Consider the following 16,873-nt stretch of genomic DNA (forward strand, 5'->3'; position numbering starts at 1 on the left):
AAGGCGATGGTTCTTCCTCGTGGTCACTAGAGGAAGGCGATCTCCTCGCTACTCATGTTGGTGGCATGGGAGGTTTAAAAAGAGAGAAATGCTAGGATCTTCCGCAACATGGCATCAATGCAATTTAGTGCTATTGATAACATCAAAGGGGAGGTCAAAATTTGGTTCTCGTTGGGGCTAAGCATTTGAGCTCAATCATGCGCGAGAGTAGGGTTTTCTTCTTCCATTTGTTGAGGCGTAGTGGACCTCATGAACCTTGTTCCTGTTCTTCTTCTCTATGAGTGAGATAAGGCAAAAGCTTTTGCCCCTGTTTCCAAAAGAAAAAAAGTTGAGGTGTTGAGATGAGATCTAGTACTGCAATGCAATGGACCATGCTGTGTGTCTCTGGTGGTTGTGAAAACGATCTAATCCTGGCTGTACGGCAGTTCGAATCCAACAGCACCAACGCCCATCCATTTGTCCCTGCAGTCTCTCCTGCCAAACAAGTGACCGGCATCGGTATTAGCTGTAAGCTGTTGAGCAACCACCACCGGCAGTTGGCCTAGACCAGTTGTGTGAGGGTCCCCAATCTGTCTTTTCACCGCTCATCGGCTTCATCGTTGGAGCATACTGCACACAGCTTCATCGGCCGGAGGCACGCGCTGTCCGCGTCGCAAGGCAAAGCCAGATCATCAGATTGGATAACGTCTTTCCTTTGCTTTGCCCTTTTCTTCTATGCTGTGTGCTTCCATTAAGCAGAACCACACTGATCATGTTTTAAAAATTAAAGCCGTTGCAGCTACCGGTTATTTTCCTCCAACGGCCTCCCTTACCGCATCCATCCACACACACACAGGCCGGCCCACGCACAACCATCAGGTCCTCTCCTCGCCGCTCCCCTAATTCGAAGCGCCGGGCGGTCTCTCCTCCGCGCCCCCTGATCAAGCCGAGTCGCCTCGAGCCCTCGACACCGACGGGTTCCAGGCTCGATTGGGGTTGAGTTCTCAGTGATGGCGGCCGCGTCCAGGAAGGAGGAGGAGAGGAACGAGCGGATCGTGAGGGGCCTCCTCAAGCTGCCGCCCAACCGCAGATGCATCAACTGCAACGCCATCGTAAGGGCTTCTTATTCCTACTCCAGTCGCGCGCGCGCTCGTGTGATCCGCGGTTTGGTTTTGGTTTGCATCGCTTGCTGATGCTCCCGGTCTTGTCTGGTGTTTACTGACGGCCCTGTTTTTGTGTGGTGTCGTCTGATGCAGGGGCCACAGTACGTCTGCACGAGCTTTTGGACATTCATCTGCATCTCCTGCAGCGGCATCCAGTGAGTGTTTTTCGATTCCGTCCCCGGTTGATCTATCGTTTCTTCAACTTTGTGGAATTGGAAAGCCTAGCCAGCGCGATCCAGGGACCAATTTTTCTTGTACTGTTGAACTGTGTGTCAGATTACTGCTTGGGAGGTTCTACTGATTTTTTTTAGAAAAGGAGGATGACCCCCGGCCTCTGCATCTGGGCGATGCATATGGCCACTTTATTAATTATTCTCATAAGATTTTACAAAGTCATACAACAGTAAGACTAAAGCCGCCGTCTAAGCAACAAACTGTCGCTACACCTATCCAGTTGATGAAGGGGCGCAGATAGCCTGGGCCTAATACCAAACAGACATCGCAGTCAAGCCTAACATCTAAGACCCGAGACCCCAACCTAGCCACTTGCCGGGTCTGGGGCACACACTGGTTCGGCGTGCTCTCAGAGGCCGCCGCCGCCAACTGCCACCACTCCATCTTCAGAACTGTACTGATGCATCAACCTTGCTCGGTCCAGCTATCGTCGACGCCACAACGGCGCCCAACGACACCTCCTCCCTGTGCGCAAACAGCTGAACACGTCGCGGTCGCCACTGATACACCTCAGCGCCATGCTGCCAAGTACCATCAGCCGACACAGCTTGAAGCCCTTGGAGGATCTGTCGTGCGTAGCACCTGCCGACCAGGCATGACCAAGCGTAGCACCTGTCGGTCAGGCATGACTTGACATCTCCACCGAAACTTTGTGCAAGACGAAGCCTCTCCACCTCCTGCCTCTGACTTCCAGCGCTGCTCCACAAAAAGATGCTCCCAAGAGAGAAACGACACCGCAGTGCCGCCATCGTCCGGTCCGGAACGCCAGATCCTAGGGTTTCCCCTGGAGCAATACAAGTGGGTCGACGGTAGTCACATGACGATGCCTTCATCAAGGTAACGACGTGGAACGCCGCCATCGCTCGCCGTCGGCTCGGTTTTCACCGGCAACTACGTCTCCCCGACTCGCAGCTGGTGCCAGATGACGGATCCCGAGATCCGAACACCCAGCCTCAGGCCGACCACCTCTGACGAAAGAGATGACCACCACCACCGGTTGCACCGGTCAGAACAGATCTGATCGGAGGTGCCGCTGACGAGACCACCAGGCCCTCCACGCCGCCGTCGCCGATCTAAAGGCAACATGCATGCCACCGCAGCCAAGCCGGCCGCCGCCGACGCCCGAAGGGCCATCCGCAACACCCGCAGCCCTGGCCTCCGCCGCGCCAAGCCGTCGCCGTCCGAGGACGGGCCGGCCTCCTGCTGCCTGCAGCCATCCGCCGCGCCGCAGATCCCAGATCGGTCGCGCCACCCCACGCCTTGGGGTCCACCCCACCCCGGAGACGCGCGAGAGAGGAGATCCCCCGCCGCCGTCGTCGGCCCCCGTGCTTAGCCCGGCGGCGTCCGGCGGCGGCGGAGGGAGAGGAGGAGGGAGTTTGCGGCGGCGGCGGCTAGGTTTCTGGCCGCCCGAGGGGGAGGACAACGCGGGACGCCTGGAACGTGCCTATGATATGAGGAGGTTATTAACTCTAGCGTGACACATTATGGCAAATTATTGGCACACTCTATACCACTTATCTATTGTGTGTGAATGTTCCAATTCTAGTCATTCTAGTCTTGCATATGCTAATAGTCTGCCGACTTCTGTTATTCTAACACACTGGAACCATTTATGCACTTGTAGCCGTGAGTTCACGCACCGAGTAAAATCGGTGTCTATGTCCAAGTTCACCGTGCAAGAGGTTGAGGCCCTTCAAAAGGGTGGGAACCAGGTAAAGTCATCCATCCAGTTGGCTGCTTGTTTGTTGGTTGGTGTCTGGGAATTCCCTTTTGGTTCATCATATCCTAACACTTAAACTGAATGATACAGCGAGCCAGAGAATTATTGTTGAAGGATTTCGATACCCAGAAAATGAGGGTACCTGATAGCAGGTCAATAACTTCATCAACTCATTGCCGTGTATACACTTTTTGGTTTGTTATTTAACGGGATATGGTACATGGTGTGACTATTTTGTTTTGTCGCAGCAACATTGAAAGCCTTAGAGAATTCATAAATGCTGTTTATGTGGAGAGAAGATATGCTGGTGTAAGTTTGTCCGAAAGGCCTCCAAGAGATATACAGGTACAATTAGTTAAATTCTCGACATCAGTTGTTTGACTACTTGAAACCTATCTTCGTCAGTCTGGAACTTTACCTGTGATAAGCTTTAGCACGACTGCTGCAATATAGATAGATAGTGAATACTTATTCAGTTGGCTTAAAGTGCATTCATTGTTTCTCCTTTAAAGGACTGATTTCTTCCAGTTGGCTTTCCTACATATATGCTGCAATGATGGTTTTTATTTTCCTATAATATCTGAGAACATTGCGTCTTGCTGAACTATACTCTATTCCATCTATAAAGATTCAAAGATCCCATGAAGAGGAACATAGAAGGGCTAGTTCCTATCATTCATTTTCTCAGAGCCCACCTAATGACTACCAATATGAAGAAAGGCGCAATCGCAAGCAACCTGCAATGCTAAGTAGGAAACCTAGTTCAGACCGAGGGCATGATGGGAAGATGCCTGGATTTTCTTATCGTTCACATAGTCTGCAAGAGAGAATGTCTGAGGACCAATTTGCAAATCAGAGTCGTGGACCGAGGACTTCTGACTGCTCAGGGTCAAGCATGAGTGGTACCTTTGGAACAGCACCCAAATCACCTGATTTCTTCGATGATGGGTGTTTAAGCCCTCCTGTCCAACAAAATCAATCAAATATGCTGAGTTCTAATGGCATCACTCAATCCCAGGTGATTGATTTTGAAATTTATCCTCTTTCCTTTCTTGTTGCATCTCATAAAATCGCTTAATAAATTTAATTATTTTTCTGCAGAGAACTGCATCAACAGGGAACATAGATTCCACATCGCTTAAGTCAGGCAACTCAAGCTTAGCTGATTTGTTTTTTGATTTTGAGAATGTTCACCGAACTCAGCAATCCAACAATTCTGCAGCTCCAAGTTTTGTAGCCTTTTCTGCTGCTGTAAATGGTACAAAGGAGGATCTCTTCAGTCAGCCAAATTTGCAGCAACAACCTGTAACTAGCTATCCATCTGTAGATTTATTTGCAAATATGCCTCATACAGCTTCATCTGCTGATAAAATGCCACTGGGAGCTCATCCATCTGTAGATTTGTTTGCAAATATGCCTCATACAGCTTCATCTGCTGATAAAATGCCACTGGAAGCTCCATCAATGGGCAATGCTGGGTGGGCTACATTTGACACGCCCCCAAAGGATAAACAGCCTGGAGTCACTTGTCCCTCTCCTGTAGCTGACGTAGGTAATCATAAACAGATTCTGGGTCGTGATTTGTTTTCGTTCGAAACAAGTGATAGACCAACATTGTTCCCGACTTCCAAGCACGAAGTTTCAATCAGCAATCAGTCTGGTGCTACATCTCTTGATACAAGTTGCTCTCAGGTAAGGAATATTTGCGTTGCTCTAGGAGTTCTCTATGTTTCTATTTGTTCATGGCAACATGTGCATGCAAATAATACAGGGTAATTAACTCTGTGAATGGTTTAAGCTTTTACAATTTTGTGAAATGTGTGAACTTAAAAGGAATGATTGTACTATGAGGTTCCAGTGTTCTACTGTGGAATTAGCCTTGCAATGCTTTACATCTTAAGAAAGTTAATATTTTGAATTTGCTCAATGTTGGAGCATTTATTATGGCACTATTGGTAGCACTAAAAATCTGCCAGGAGATCTATCACTAACGACTTCTAACTTGCAAAAACCTAAAGAGTAAAGAGGCAAATAGTTATCAGGCGAGGAATTATGTAATTGTACTGTTGCATCTCTTTTAATGTGTGCAGTTAATTTGCACTTTCAGAAAAGGGTGGTTTACTGTTTGGTTACTGAGTTTTTTTTGTCTTCATTGTGCTCCAAATTATGTAAAAGCTATTATTCTTAATTTGCCAGCCTTGGATTTTTAATTGTTTGTGATGTCACTGCTGGTAGCAGCAGTTCCCAACAAACTGAAAGATATCTCATTCATGACTTTAAAATTATTGGAGTGTAATAGAACCAATGGATAGGATAAGTTCTCAGGTTGGGAATCATGAAATTGAATAATAAAGTTACTTGTGGCTGTTATGGTGTCATTCTTCTATTGATTCTGAGTTTTAACTGCCTTTCCAGAGCTGCAATTCATTTCCTCCTTGCTGTGTATTTGCAGTTATGGCATTCATTTGATGATGCAACTGGGATCATCTCAAATGATCACTCTGGTGCTGAGCCACTAAGTAATGAGCTCACAAATGTAGTCAATGTTACCAACAATCCTTTTACTTGCCCTATTAGTTCAAAGGTAGCCTTTGTCCCTGTTAAATTTTGCATGTGGTTCATAAATAACACAGCATCATAACTGTTATTCTCTGTAGAAATCTCATGGTGGTGATTGCCATAATGTGTTCATGGATGAATTAGCTCTAAGTGCATCATTTGCTCCTTTCCTAGAGCCATCTCCAATATCTGATGTTCCTTCAGTATGGCTTCTCTATTTCATAAACCATTTAAGAATTTTTTTCTTCTTCTATACCATTGCTCTCTGATGTGATTTGATCATGTACAGGGAAAACCCTTTGCTGATCAGATTGTGCTAAATCCATTTGATCTCCCCTTTGGTACTGATTCAGAGGCTACTAATCTGGTATTCCATTTCTTCTTTGCCTTATCTGCACTTCATGCTACCAGAAGGCTTAAAGAAGTGAACATAATGTTGTCGATTTTCTATGATCCCTTCTTTCCAAGTAGTTGATGATGCTTCATTTTGTGGTTAATGCCTTTTGACAAACAGATTTACCTAAACTATTGGGTCTTTGTAACTGGTTGAAAAAAAATTAAATTAAAAATGGTCCAATAAAGCATGCCACTGCATGTGCATGTCTATTCGAAAAGTTGTATGATAAAATATACCTAGAGGTAGAAAGAATTGTAAATATTCATGTGGGACATGATTGTCTTTTAAATCAAGTAGAATCCAATTAAATAAAAAGATTTGTGGATGGTCAAGCCTCTCCTATAGCAGGGACAAGCCAGTGCCCTATGGCCAGTTTTTGGATCTTTATCTTACCCAAATAACTTGTCATACATAAATTTGTTACGGCTATTCCTTCATTTTTTTAACAAACTAAAATAATCTAGATCACTATTATACTACATGAGTAGATTTTTTTTTTTAAAAAGAAGCTGAATCCTTTCTGGGAAATCAGCCAAATTTCCTATGTTTGGAATTGGATCCGCATCACCATTCATGGCACCACCAATCACCACCGCAACCAGTCCCAGTGCACAAAGTTTACTTAGTGGTTCTTGGCCGTGGATGGATGGTTGGGATGTGGTGAGGTTGTGGTGGTGCCACAGCCATGGGCATGAAGTAGGATGGCATTGGTAACAAGAATATTTGAATTTGAACATGGTTTGGTCTTCAAAAGATGGCATGTGTTTGTAAAATTAAATTGCATTCCTTGAAGATTTGAGACCATTTTACTTGTAATTTTGTACTAAGAACTAGAAACTCTGTCTATGCATTGAGTATGAACTGTCTTTTGTGCATGATATTATAGAAAATATATTTATCTTTGCTTACAGTTCTAGTCCTTGTCATTGCCAGCTTCCTGGTATTTGCCAGCAATTTTCTGAATTACACTTTATTTGCAGTTCATGGGCATGAGCACGTTGCAAGCTGCTTTGCCTAATTTACCAATTTCTTTTCTTGATGGTTTGCCTGAATCATGGTTCTCCAACAATACTTCTACCTATGTTCCGTCTGGATCACATGGTGAGCTTTACTGGTAGCATCTTTATACGGTTTGCCTGATTTACTGCGTACGTGGAGTTCATCTAACTGTAACAACTAACACATATTCAGGTGGATTAACATGTCTTGTCGAGCAGGCCCCGAACTCTCCGTTGAGGTAATATGCTCTGCCTTGGCATAGTTGGCCTTACCAACTGTTTGTTCGGTTTGCTACCGCATTGGGGTTGTTCGGTTTGCTGCCAATTGCCAAGCCAAAAGTAGGCAAGGTTATTAGTTTCTTATCAACACAAAAGAGCCAACAAAAATGGCAATGCCAAAGTTTCGGTGGCAGCCTTGCGGAAATCGCATCGGCTCCACCACAAGTTGGAGCCAAACCAATTGGAGGCCAAATCTGTAGGCATTTCCAGAACTCTGGCTAGACAAAGTTAGGGAGCAAACCAAACAAGCTCTAGCGTCAACTCCATCTTTGTGCTAAAACTAAACCTGTTGTTTCAGGAACATAACATTGAGCACTGTATCAACTGGCAATCCTTTTGCATAGAGAAAGGATTCGGCTTGGAAATCTACATGGCTTTGTGCTGCTTGGACTTGTGAAAAGAGCAGAGGAGTACCTGTTGACTTGTTCCTTCGGTTCACTGAACTTGTATGTATCAGATACAGATAGGGAGCTCGTGAAGGCCATTCTGCGGAGACTCGGATATCTATATCTATGGTTTGGCTGACAGTGCACATTTTGTGCCCCTTGCCTCTTGGAGTTTGGGAACCCTTGCTGGTGGTGGCTTTGACGACGATGACAGTGGATGACAGTGGTGATGCTAACGTTAGTAGATGTTGAGCCGTAAGCGTGACTTATCCTGCTATTGCTATATTCACAAAACGTCATTGCCTACTGGAAAAGTTATTCCTAGACGCGACGTCTGATAGACCAATCTTCCACCATTATATTATATATATACATAACGTTTCTTGGTCGATGCTCTAGAATGTCGCATGATTTGTCATAGGAGGACTCTGTTTAAAGGTTGTCGTATTTGTCCCTTTCCAAGGAAGTCCTTTTTGATGCTTACCGGAAGAAATTTTAGTTGTCCCACATTTGCTTTTTCTTCATCTTCAGTGCAACATTTGCTTTTGTTTGCTCAGGGAGTAGTATTCTAGAACTAGAGTGCGTAAAAGGGGTGGTTTAGTGACCCACTTTTTTTTTCTTAGTGCGGAACAAGACATTTGCGTTTGTCTTTTCGGCTTTTCTACTTATTATTAAAAGGTCATGACGACTAAGTAATAAGGATGGAAATAGTTACCGTACTTTTTTATCAAGAAAGAAACTACCGTACTTTTGTACACTGTCTGTACTACACTATACAGTTTCATCACCAACCGAATCCCACCGCGTAAAATGGAATGGAAGGAGAGAACAAGAGAACTGCGTACTCCCTCCGTTCCGAATTACTCGTCGCAGAAAGATTTTCGCAGAAAAATTTCTGCGACGAGTAATTTGAAACGGAGGGAGTAGAATATAAGAGTGCCACAGTTGAAAACACAGAGCACAAAGCCGGCGGTGCGGTTTAGAACGGTGCCGGCTGCGCGGCGCCGCGGCGCATCCTGCTCCCCCACGTCTCGCCTCGCGTGTCCGCCATCCGCCACTGCAGCCCGGCCAGCTGTGCTTCCCAGTCGGCGAAGCCCGCGCGCGGCGCCGGGCGGGACCCGGCGGCGCCCGCGCCAGCGCCACAGCGCAGCTGGATGTCGTAGCCCCGCCTGCGCTCGGGGTCGGAGAGCACCTCGTAGGCCTCCCGCGCCCTCATGAACCGGTCGGCGCCGCCCGGGCACGCGTCCGGGTGCCACCGCCGCGCGGCGCGCCTGTACGCCGCCTTGATCTCCTCCGGCCCCGCCGACGTCCCCACCGCCAGCACGTCGTACATCGTCGCCCTCTCCGGCGTCGCCGCTACGGCCGACACCCTCACCCGCGCCCGCCGCTGGCACTTGACGCCACCCGAGAACCCCATGGGCTTGGCGCACAAGGTGTTCATCTCTCCAAGCTGAGGGATGGTAGCGAACTGAGGTGTTTGATGGACGTGTAAGCTAAAAGGCTTTGCTTCTTGCACTTCAATGGAGGCTGTGTAAACCTTTGGCTTGCTGGTTCTATATTTTGCACACGGCGGTGATTATATACCGCCGGGGGAGGAAGGGATGCGTGGCGGCGTGGGCTTCTGGAAGACATGGACGAAGTCACGGGCGCGACGCGTGAGGCGTCATGAGCCCGTCGGCCACGGGAAGCGCCAGCTCTTCTTGCCCGCTACTCAATTATTACTATACCACCTCCAATTAATCTTAATTTTTTTCAAGTGATAATCTTATCTTATTGCTTAATTACCGTCAAGTTGTTGTCGACTGGTCGATCTCGACTTTAGCTTCCTCTTGAGATGTGGACCCGTGGTTCTAGATGGTGGTGGCCCGTCGGAATGTGATCAGATGAAGCCAAGTGTTAGGGAGACACTGACGTCGTTTTTCTAGATTTTGCCTACGTGCAGATCTTACTGGTTGACTCGGCTGTATTTGCTCCAAGCCTCCAATCACGTAAACGTTGTGTGGTCGGGGGATACAACTCGATGAGACTGCATTGTAAACCTTCGACCTCCCGCGGCCAGCTGAAATATATTGTTTCCGCCGGTGCATCAACCAGCATCCAGTATCTCCACTACTTATAAAACCACGAGTCGTGAATTCTACAAATCCTATCCATTCATAGATCCACCGAATGATGTATCACATCAAAACACCATTATTAGAAGAGTTAATTCCATTCTTTACCCTCATGATTTACGTTTATGACGGAATTGAACCCATTTAAGAAAATCCTTAAATTATATCACTGTCAAAGCTAAATCTGGCAGATCCTTCAGTAGGGTGTCCTAACTAAGGGACTTGGCGAAATGGTAGCAAAACAAGGGTTTTACTCAGGTTTGGGCTTTCACGACTTGCATCCTGCTCATTGCTTTATTTTGCTGGGGTGTATACAAAGTAAAAGTACCCAAAGATTGAGATTGTTCTTCACGACGAGCCCCCGACTTATATAGCATACCATGGATCCTAGAGCTTACACAAATAGGTCGGCCACGTAGGGGGGAGGGGGTATAGAATCCTACACGACTCCGTCTTCTTGTCTTTTATGCCAAGTCCTCGAAGTCATCACGTATACCGCCATGGACCGCCCAAAGTGACCAGGACGGAACTAACAAAGGGGTCCTCAACCCGGCCACCATGTCAAGAATCGTCGACATCAGAGGCCCCTTATCCGGGACGCCGTCAGTAGACCCTAGAACCGGTCTTCAAGTAGGTTGCATCTTGGTCCTTCGAAGCTGCACATCGCCCTCGGTCACCGGTCTTGAGACAGATTCAATGAAACGCCCCCCCCCCCAACAATGTCTTCATGTAGCCGAGCTCCATCTCCCGAGCTGCTTCTGAGGTGACGTGAACCACCTCGGATTTGAAATGATGAAAGGAGAGATCCGAGTTGCATGCCAGAAAGGCTTCACGCCTGCTCGTCACTCGGTGGGACAAGTTCCCGCGTAGCGTCTCGAAAGTCCTCTTACCCAGCTCTGACAAGCCATGCCAGTCTTATCCATGGCCCCACTTGGCCACGTGTAAGACTTGACTTGACGGTCAACGTGACGCGCGGGAGAGGGTCAAGGGCCCACACATGCCATGCCCCATCGGGAAGGATGTGCACCTCGATCTCCACATGAGGGTTAACATCAACCCCTCGATCCTCGCGTGCCATTAACACATTAATCGTTTGAATGCAGAGAGATTTGTTGTTGCATGGGGGTATTAAGCTGTTGTCGCTCCAGTTTCCCCACTCCTTATAAAAGGCAGGATGTGATATGAGGGAGAGCTTTACGCTCCCTTTCCCATCACATCATCTTCTTCTTCGCACCCGTTCGTTCAACGGCGGGACCGTGGATGTCCATATTGGTCCCTGTGAGCACACAAAGGATATTTGAGTGAACCTTTGGTTATCATGTGATGTTCCCTTTCCTTCCGATATTTCAAAAAACCCAGAATGCATCGGTATCCTCCTGAGTCATCACCATGCTCATTATACCAAAATCCTCATTGTCGGTTTTGTTCTTCTTTCTCGTTATTGTGTTCTAGCATCCCAGTGATGAAGTCACCTCTATCTAGCCAAACGATGATTGATGCCATCACACCGAGAGGGCCCTAAGAATATCTCTCCATCATCGGAGGAGCAAAATCGCACTCTTGAGCTATTCGGCCACTTATCAAATTTTTTGATGAACCTATAAGTTGTCGGTATGATCACCGTGTTACAGGTGACATTTGAGCAACCCCAAAGCCCATCGTACGGTAAGAAAGTTACCACGGTACTCTCATGGTCTAAGGAACAATATGACATGTTAACACTCCATGTTATTACAATTGAATGCACACGATATTAACTCAATTCATAACAAACAAGATTGGGTTGATTCAATATGATCGTTCTTATAATGTCATAATCTCAATTTTGTTTTAGGATCATCGTTACACTTCACAATATCCTAAGATCTGGAAAACGTGATCACCAACAACACTTGAGCTAGTCTTAGAGGCGAGACTAGCAACCTTTTATTTACCGTTTATCACTCCACGCGTGAATATGAGTTTTCCAGTGAATCGCATATTCCAGGGTCATAGCAGTTATAACATAGAATATACACTCTTAATTATGAATATGGAAATATAATAATACAAATACTATTGCCTCTAGGGCATATTTCCGACAATCTCCCACTTGCACTAGAGTCAATAATCTAGTTGCATGTTTTTGTTAATAGATATGGCTTATCCAATGCTACTCATGCTTTGCTAGTCGTAGAGCCTTCATCACTGGGTCTGGCACTATTCAAATCCCAATGTTATTTGTTTCGGTAACATCTAGTTTATTATGTAATTCATTTGTTACATTAATGGTGACACTATATCTCCATATAGTCCATTCGATAGTAACACTATATCTCCATATAGTCAATATTTATTTGGAACCACATAAATAATCTTTTATTGATCCAGATTATATTCTATTGAAAACTTCTCAAGTCCCTAGCTATATCATTTATAGAGCCACCGTTTATGTTCATTTCTAAAACCATTTCAAAATTTACAGCCCGATAGTTTATTAGTCATGAAGTTGTCTTGTGTAACTTTTACATCAATTATTTTGTGCAACCTTTACAAAAATTTCTTCATCTCCTCTAAATACAAGAAGCAAAGATTTCATCTAACTGAGGTACTTAAAACTTTAAGCAATTACCCTAGTGAATCTTTTAGAGATCACTATGGTACTTAGTACTAATAGTTAGCCTATTCAAAATATATGGCTCTGTACATTTTGATAACACATATGATAAATTCAATTTCTGAAGTAAATTGAACTCTATTCATCCATACATGTGTATCAACTATTGATTTTGCACAGTGTCATACTATGTGACATTTTGAGAAATCATTTTCTGCTTTTAAACTTCTTTAAAACTTTGTCACGGTACATGTCTTAGTATAATCAGAATTTTCATTCTATCTATATAGACTTTCATCCAATTATTCTAATTCCCTTTTAGAAACATTATTTTATATTATTTCTGATCAGGTGATATGTCATACATATGTAAGATCAGAAATGTCACAGAGCTCCCACTAAACTTCTTGTTTCCACAAGTTTTTGATAAAATTCGGAATTCTCCAAATACTTTATCAAATTCCAGCTATTTGATACCTTATTTCAAATCATACTCATGACTTGTACTCCCTCCGTTCCTAAATATTTGTCTTTTTAGAGATTTCAAATGACTACCACATACAGATGTACATAGACATATTTTAGAGTGTAGATTCACTCATTTTGCTTCGTATGTAGTCACTTGTTGTAATCACTAGAAAGACAAATATTTAGGAACAGAGGGAGTAATATTTATGTCATTTCGGTATTCCTGTCAAAACCCTTTCATTGTATCTTATATGCATTCTTTTGAAATCTCGTTCAAAATAGTTTTGTTTGTTATATATCAATTACACTCTCCATTGTAATCCATTTACACTTTTAGTATTGCTACTAAAATGAAGATCTGACAAGATCAATTCTTCCTTTTCTACAAAACTCTTTTGTAAAAACTTTTCTTTTCAGGATCACTATCCATGAATATTTTGAAGATCCATTTATACACCTTTTGAAGGTTTCATCAAGTTCAAAACTTGTTCCTTACATATGGTCTTCACATTGGATTTAAATGGTCTGAGTAATACCTATCCTAGGTGGGCACCATCACTGCTTCCTCGTAGTGCATAGGTTTCATCTTATGAAGTAGCAGATCCGATAATCTGACCTTTGCATTTTGTTATAGTCTTAACTAAAAGTTCTACATGTAGAAATTTGTTTGCTTAGTTTTACAGACAAAAATATTCCAGAACATTTCTGGTTTAGTCTTGTCATATCTTAAGCCAGAGATTAATAATCTCAATAAATTGTATCATCCTCCCACTTGATTCTTTAACAAGAAAACATTTTCTTGAAAAATATTCATTCTATGACAAACATTTTTTCCCTTGAGTTTAGTGAGAGGAACACAAAACCCTACAATAAAACCTAGGTCTAAAATATTCTATGACTTTTTATAGTTTATCAAACCCTTTTAGATGGTGCATCTTTTTAGTGAATATTATGTCATTTCATTCATAAATCCCCAAAATTTAATAAGATCATAACGGTAATAATAATTCCACAATCATTCAATTGCTTGCTAAACTTATGGCTTAGATATAGTTCTTCATGAAAGAAGAATCCTTTTATCTTCTGTCATAATGATATTATATCTTCATCCTAAATTTCTTTGAATTGCTTCAAATATTTCAGTCATTATGTTTTATCAAGTGAATCATATTTACTCATAACATGGATGAAGTATAAATATTCACCGCATCCTGTTATATCCACTGGACTTTATACATCTCAATGTATTCAGTCAATTTAAAACTTATACTTCATCTCTATGCATATTAATTATCCGATATAACCGAGCATTGCGACACACAAGTGGTTTTATCAGTCTTCTCAAGACGTTTATGTTTAATGTTATAGATCACCAACTTCAAGATTTGTCATGAATAAACCGTCACAAAATAGAGGTTTAATCAAAAATATATTCTCATAATAATCCCAAAAACTATTGTTTAAAACTTATAGGAATATCGATCGCATAATCCATAGGATAATGCATTGCATGACTCCGAAGGAAAATAAGTATTATTTTATTTCTAAGATAAATCTCCAAGAGATACTAAAGACATGATTTTGATGGCTCCGAGTAGCGATCCCATCACCTTTCCTGACTTGTATCACGACTTCATTTCTTCTCTCCTTGTGAGCTTTATGTAGTCCTTGTATCGGTTTGCAAAATGGGAGCAACCGGTTAGTATCAAATACTCATGGCATACAAAAATTTACAAGTATAATAACATTACTGTAACATCCCGATTCTCGGAATGTTTTAAAAAAAAGTTTTCCAAAAATCAGGGCAAGAAAAATTCATTTGTTTTATTGTTAACAAAGCTTAAATTGGACTTCTATAATTTGGAGGATTTAATTTGACCTAATGTGAACTTAAATTAAATTTGAGTTTTGTTCTTTTCTTCTAGTTGGGTTTTATCTTTTGTCTTCAACACATTTAAACATGTGAGTCTGCATTTTTGTGGATTTCTTGGATTGTTTGATATTTGTTTCAGCTTCTATTAGTTCTCTATATTTTCCAAAAAGAGAAGTCAATTCTTTTCCATATGTTAAACTCTAGGCCAAATTTCCAAAGCCCATTCTACAACATATTTTTTTGAGCATCAGTACAGACACAAGCGCTCATATACACGCGCATACACTCACCCCTATGAACGCACACACGCACACCCTACCCCTATGAGCACCTCCGAGAGACTGAGCCGACATATTATCTTGAGATTTATGAAGCCACCGTAGGCGCCTCGTCGTCGACGGGAACGTCTCCTCCCACTGAAAGCGCATCGCCGGAAATCCTGAAATAAATCCAGGAATAATGCGAGCACCAGGATTTGAACCCTGGTGGGTTGGGGATACCACTGTCCACCTAACCATCTCAACCACAAGTTGGTTCGCACATCTTTATTTTTTCTATTCCCTGTTCTCTCGAACAGGAATGGGCCAAAGGCCAACTTTTATTTTTTTTCTCTCCCACTTGGGCCTTGCTGAACTAGGCCAACACCCAGCTCTCCTAGCCAGCACCTCTTCTGCTTCCTGTACTTTCACTTCCACAACTAATAGAAGATGAAATCTCAACAGCCACCTACGTGCACACATAGAAACTCTGCACCTTCCTTTAATTCCTTCTCCCTTCCTATTCCTCTCACGCCTCCTCTTCTTTCCTTTCTCTGTAAGTTCACAATCTACAGAGACTAGAAACGTAACATACATAAGAGAAACAGCCCCTCCTCTAACTTCCCTTAAATCTCATTCCTTTTCAAAACTGCAGGCACCATGCTATGTGCCGCCACCTCCTTTTCCAATTCTCGTGAAACCCAGCCTTCTCCCTTCCTCTCTGTCTCCAGAAACTCTGTCCAAAGAATGATGCACCATGGACACCAATGCTCCATCCCATTGATGCAGGCCCTCCCCATCCATGCCCTTGCGCCAGAAGGGTCCCCTTGACACCATGATTCCATTCAGGGAAGAAGGAACGCGATTCATCAAGCACACACGAAGAATTCTGCATGTCCGCGTATACTGTTCATCAAGTTCGTCGCACTGTTCCATCAAACTCGGTGAGCCTCTATCAAATTCATTTTTTCATGCGTACTTGTCATCACCTAGTGTATCCCGTAGACATCATGATTCAACCTATCTCTGTCATTGGCCGCGTGTGTCCAAAACCGAATTCGATTCGATGGCATAGGCATAATTCTTTAGTTTTGTTCATCATATGACTTTGAGCCCAATAGATAAAATTCTCCATATGACCGTATAAATCCAGTGATGGGGTTAGATTGTGGGTTCTATCTTGTGATCGGTAGAAGAGATATAATCTTAGTCGTTTTTTGTATGGAATCCAAATAGGTTTTGTGTTGGTAAAACTTTTCTATTGGTATGTTATTTCTATGTCTCTCCTTATGCCTAGGAGTATCAAATGGTTTACTCGATTGATTTGAAGGTGCGTTTTTTTGTAGCATTTCATGTAGATAACTTTGTGCATCATCTAAAAGTATGATATGCCTTTCTATTAGTTCCTTCGAGTTATTACCTTGTGTAGGAGTTGATTGGTGCATTAGTTATCATCCCTCATACATGATTGGCGCGTGTTATTATTTTAATTAGATTTGGAGCATCATTAGTGTAATCTTGTTATCATTATTTTGATTATGTTTGATACTTATTGTTTGCGAGTGTACAATATTTGGTGAACGCTCGACATGGTTATATTTATGTGGAATTATTCTAAACTTTGCTTTATGTATCGAATAATGGAATATTTCATGTTTCGATTATTTCTTTTGTTTAGCATGAATATATCTTAGATATATTTTCTATATTCATTTACATCCATGTAGCATGTGTGTTTTATATATTCAAAATCATGTCATGCCTATGATAGTGGTCCGTCAATCTATTATTTTGTTGTTTAGTTTCTTTATAGTAGTTGTCTTGAATTGGCATTTTAACTTAGAACATAG

At 43.1% G+C, this 16,873-nt stretch overlaps 2 protein-coding genes across 2 annotated transcripts; one reads left to right on the top strand and one right to left on the bottom strand.

Moving 5' to 3' along the window:
* The first annotated feature begins 557 nt into the window (after nucleotides 1-557).
* On the top strand, nucleotides 558-8,198 carry LOC125551836 (probable ADP-ribosylation factor GTPase-activating protein AGD14). Its single transcript, XM_048715207.1, has 13 exons — nucleotides 558-1,091; nucleotides 1,236-1,297; nucleotides 3,001-3,088; nucleotides 3,187-3,248; nucleotides 3,345-3,441; nucleotides 3,725-4,114; nucleotides 4,198-4,788; nucleotides 5,549-5,680; nucleotides 5,754-5,858; nucleotides 5,945-6,022; nucleotides 7,033-7,153; nucleotides 7,244-7,289; nucleotides 7,628-8,198. Exons 1-13 carry the CDS (start codon nucleotides 990-992, stop codon nucleotides 7,671-7,673), a joined length of 1,920 nt encoding a protein of 639 aa, XP_048571164.1. The 5' UTR covers nucleotides 558-989; the 3' UTR covers nucleotides 7,674-8,198.
* Nucleotides 8,199-8,411: 213 nt separating this feature from the next.
* Nucleotides 8,412-9,398, bottom strand: LOC125551837 (chaperone protein dnaJ 20, chloroplastic-like). The gene is made up of 2 exons (XM_048715208.1): nucleotides 8,607-9,398; nucleotides 8,412-8,534 (listed from the first exon to the last, which is right to left on the bottom strand). Exon 1 carries the CDS (start codon nucleotides 9,154-9,156, stop codon nucleotides 8,695-8,697), a length of 462 nt encoding a protein of 153 aa, XP_048571165.1. The 5' UTR covers nucleotides 9,157-9,398; the 3' UTR covers nucleotides 8,412-8,534; nucleotides 8,607-8,694.
* Nucleotides 9,399-16,873: the final 7,475 nt, after the last annotated feature.

Source organism: Triticum urartu, chromosome 4, assembly GCF_003073215.2.
Source record: "Triticum urartu cultivar G1812 chromosome 4, Tu2.1, whole genome shotgun sequence".
NCBI classification, from domain to species: Eukaryota; Viridiplantae; Streptophyta; class Magnoliopsida; order Poales; family Poaceae; genus Triticum; species Triticum urartu.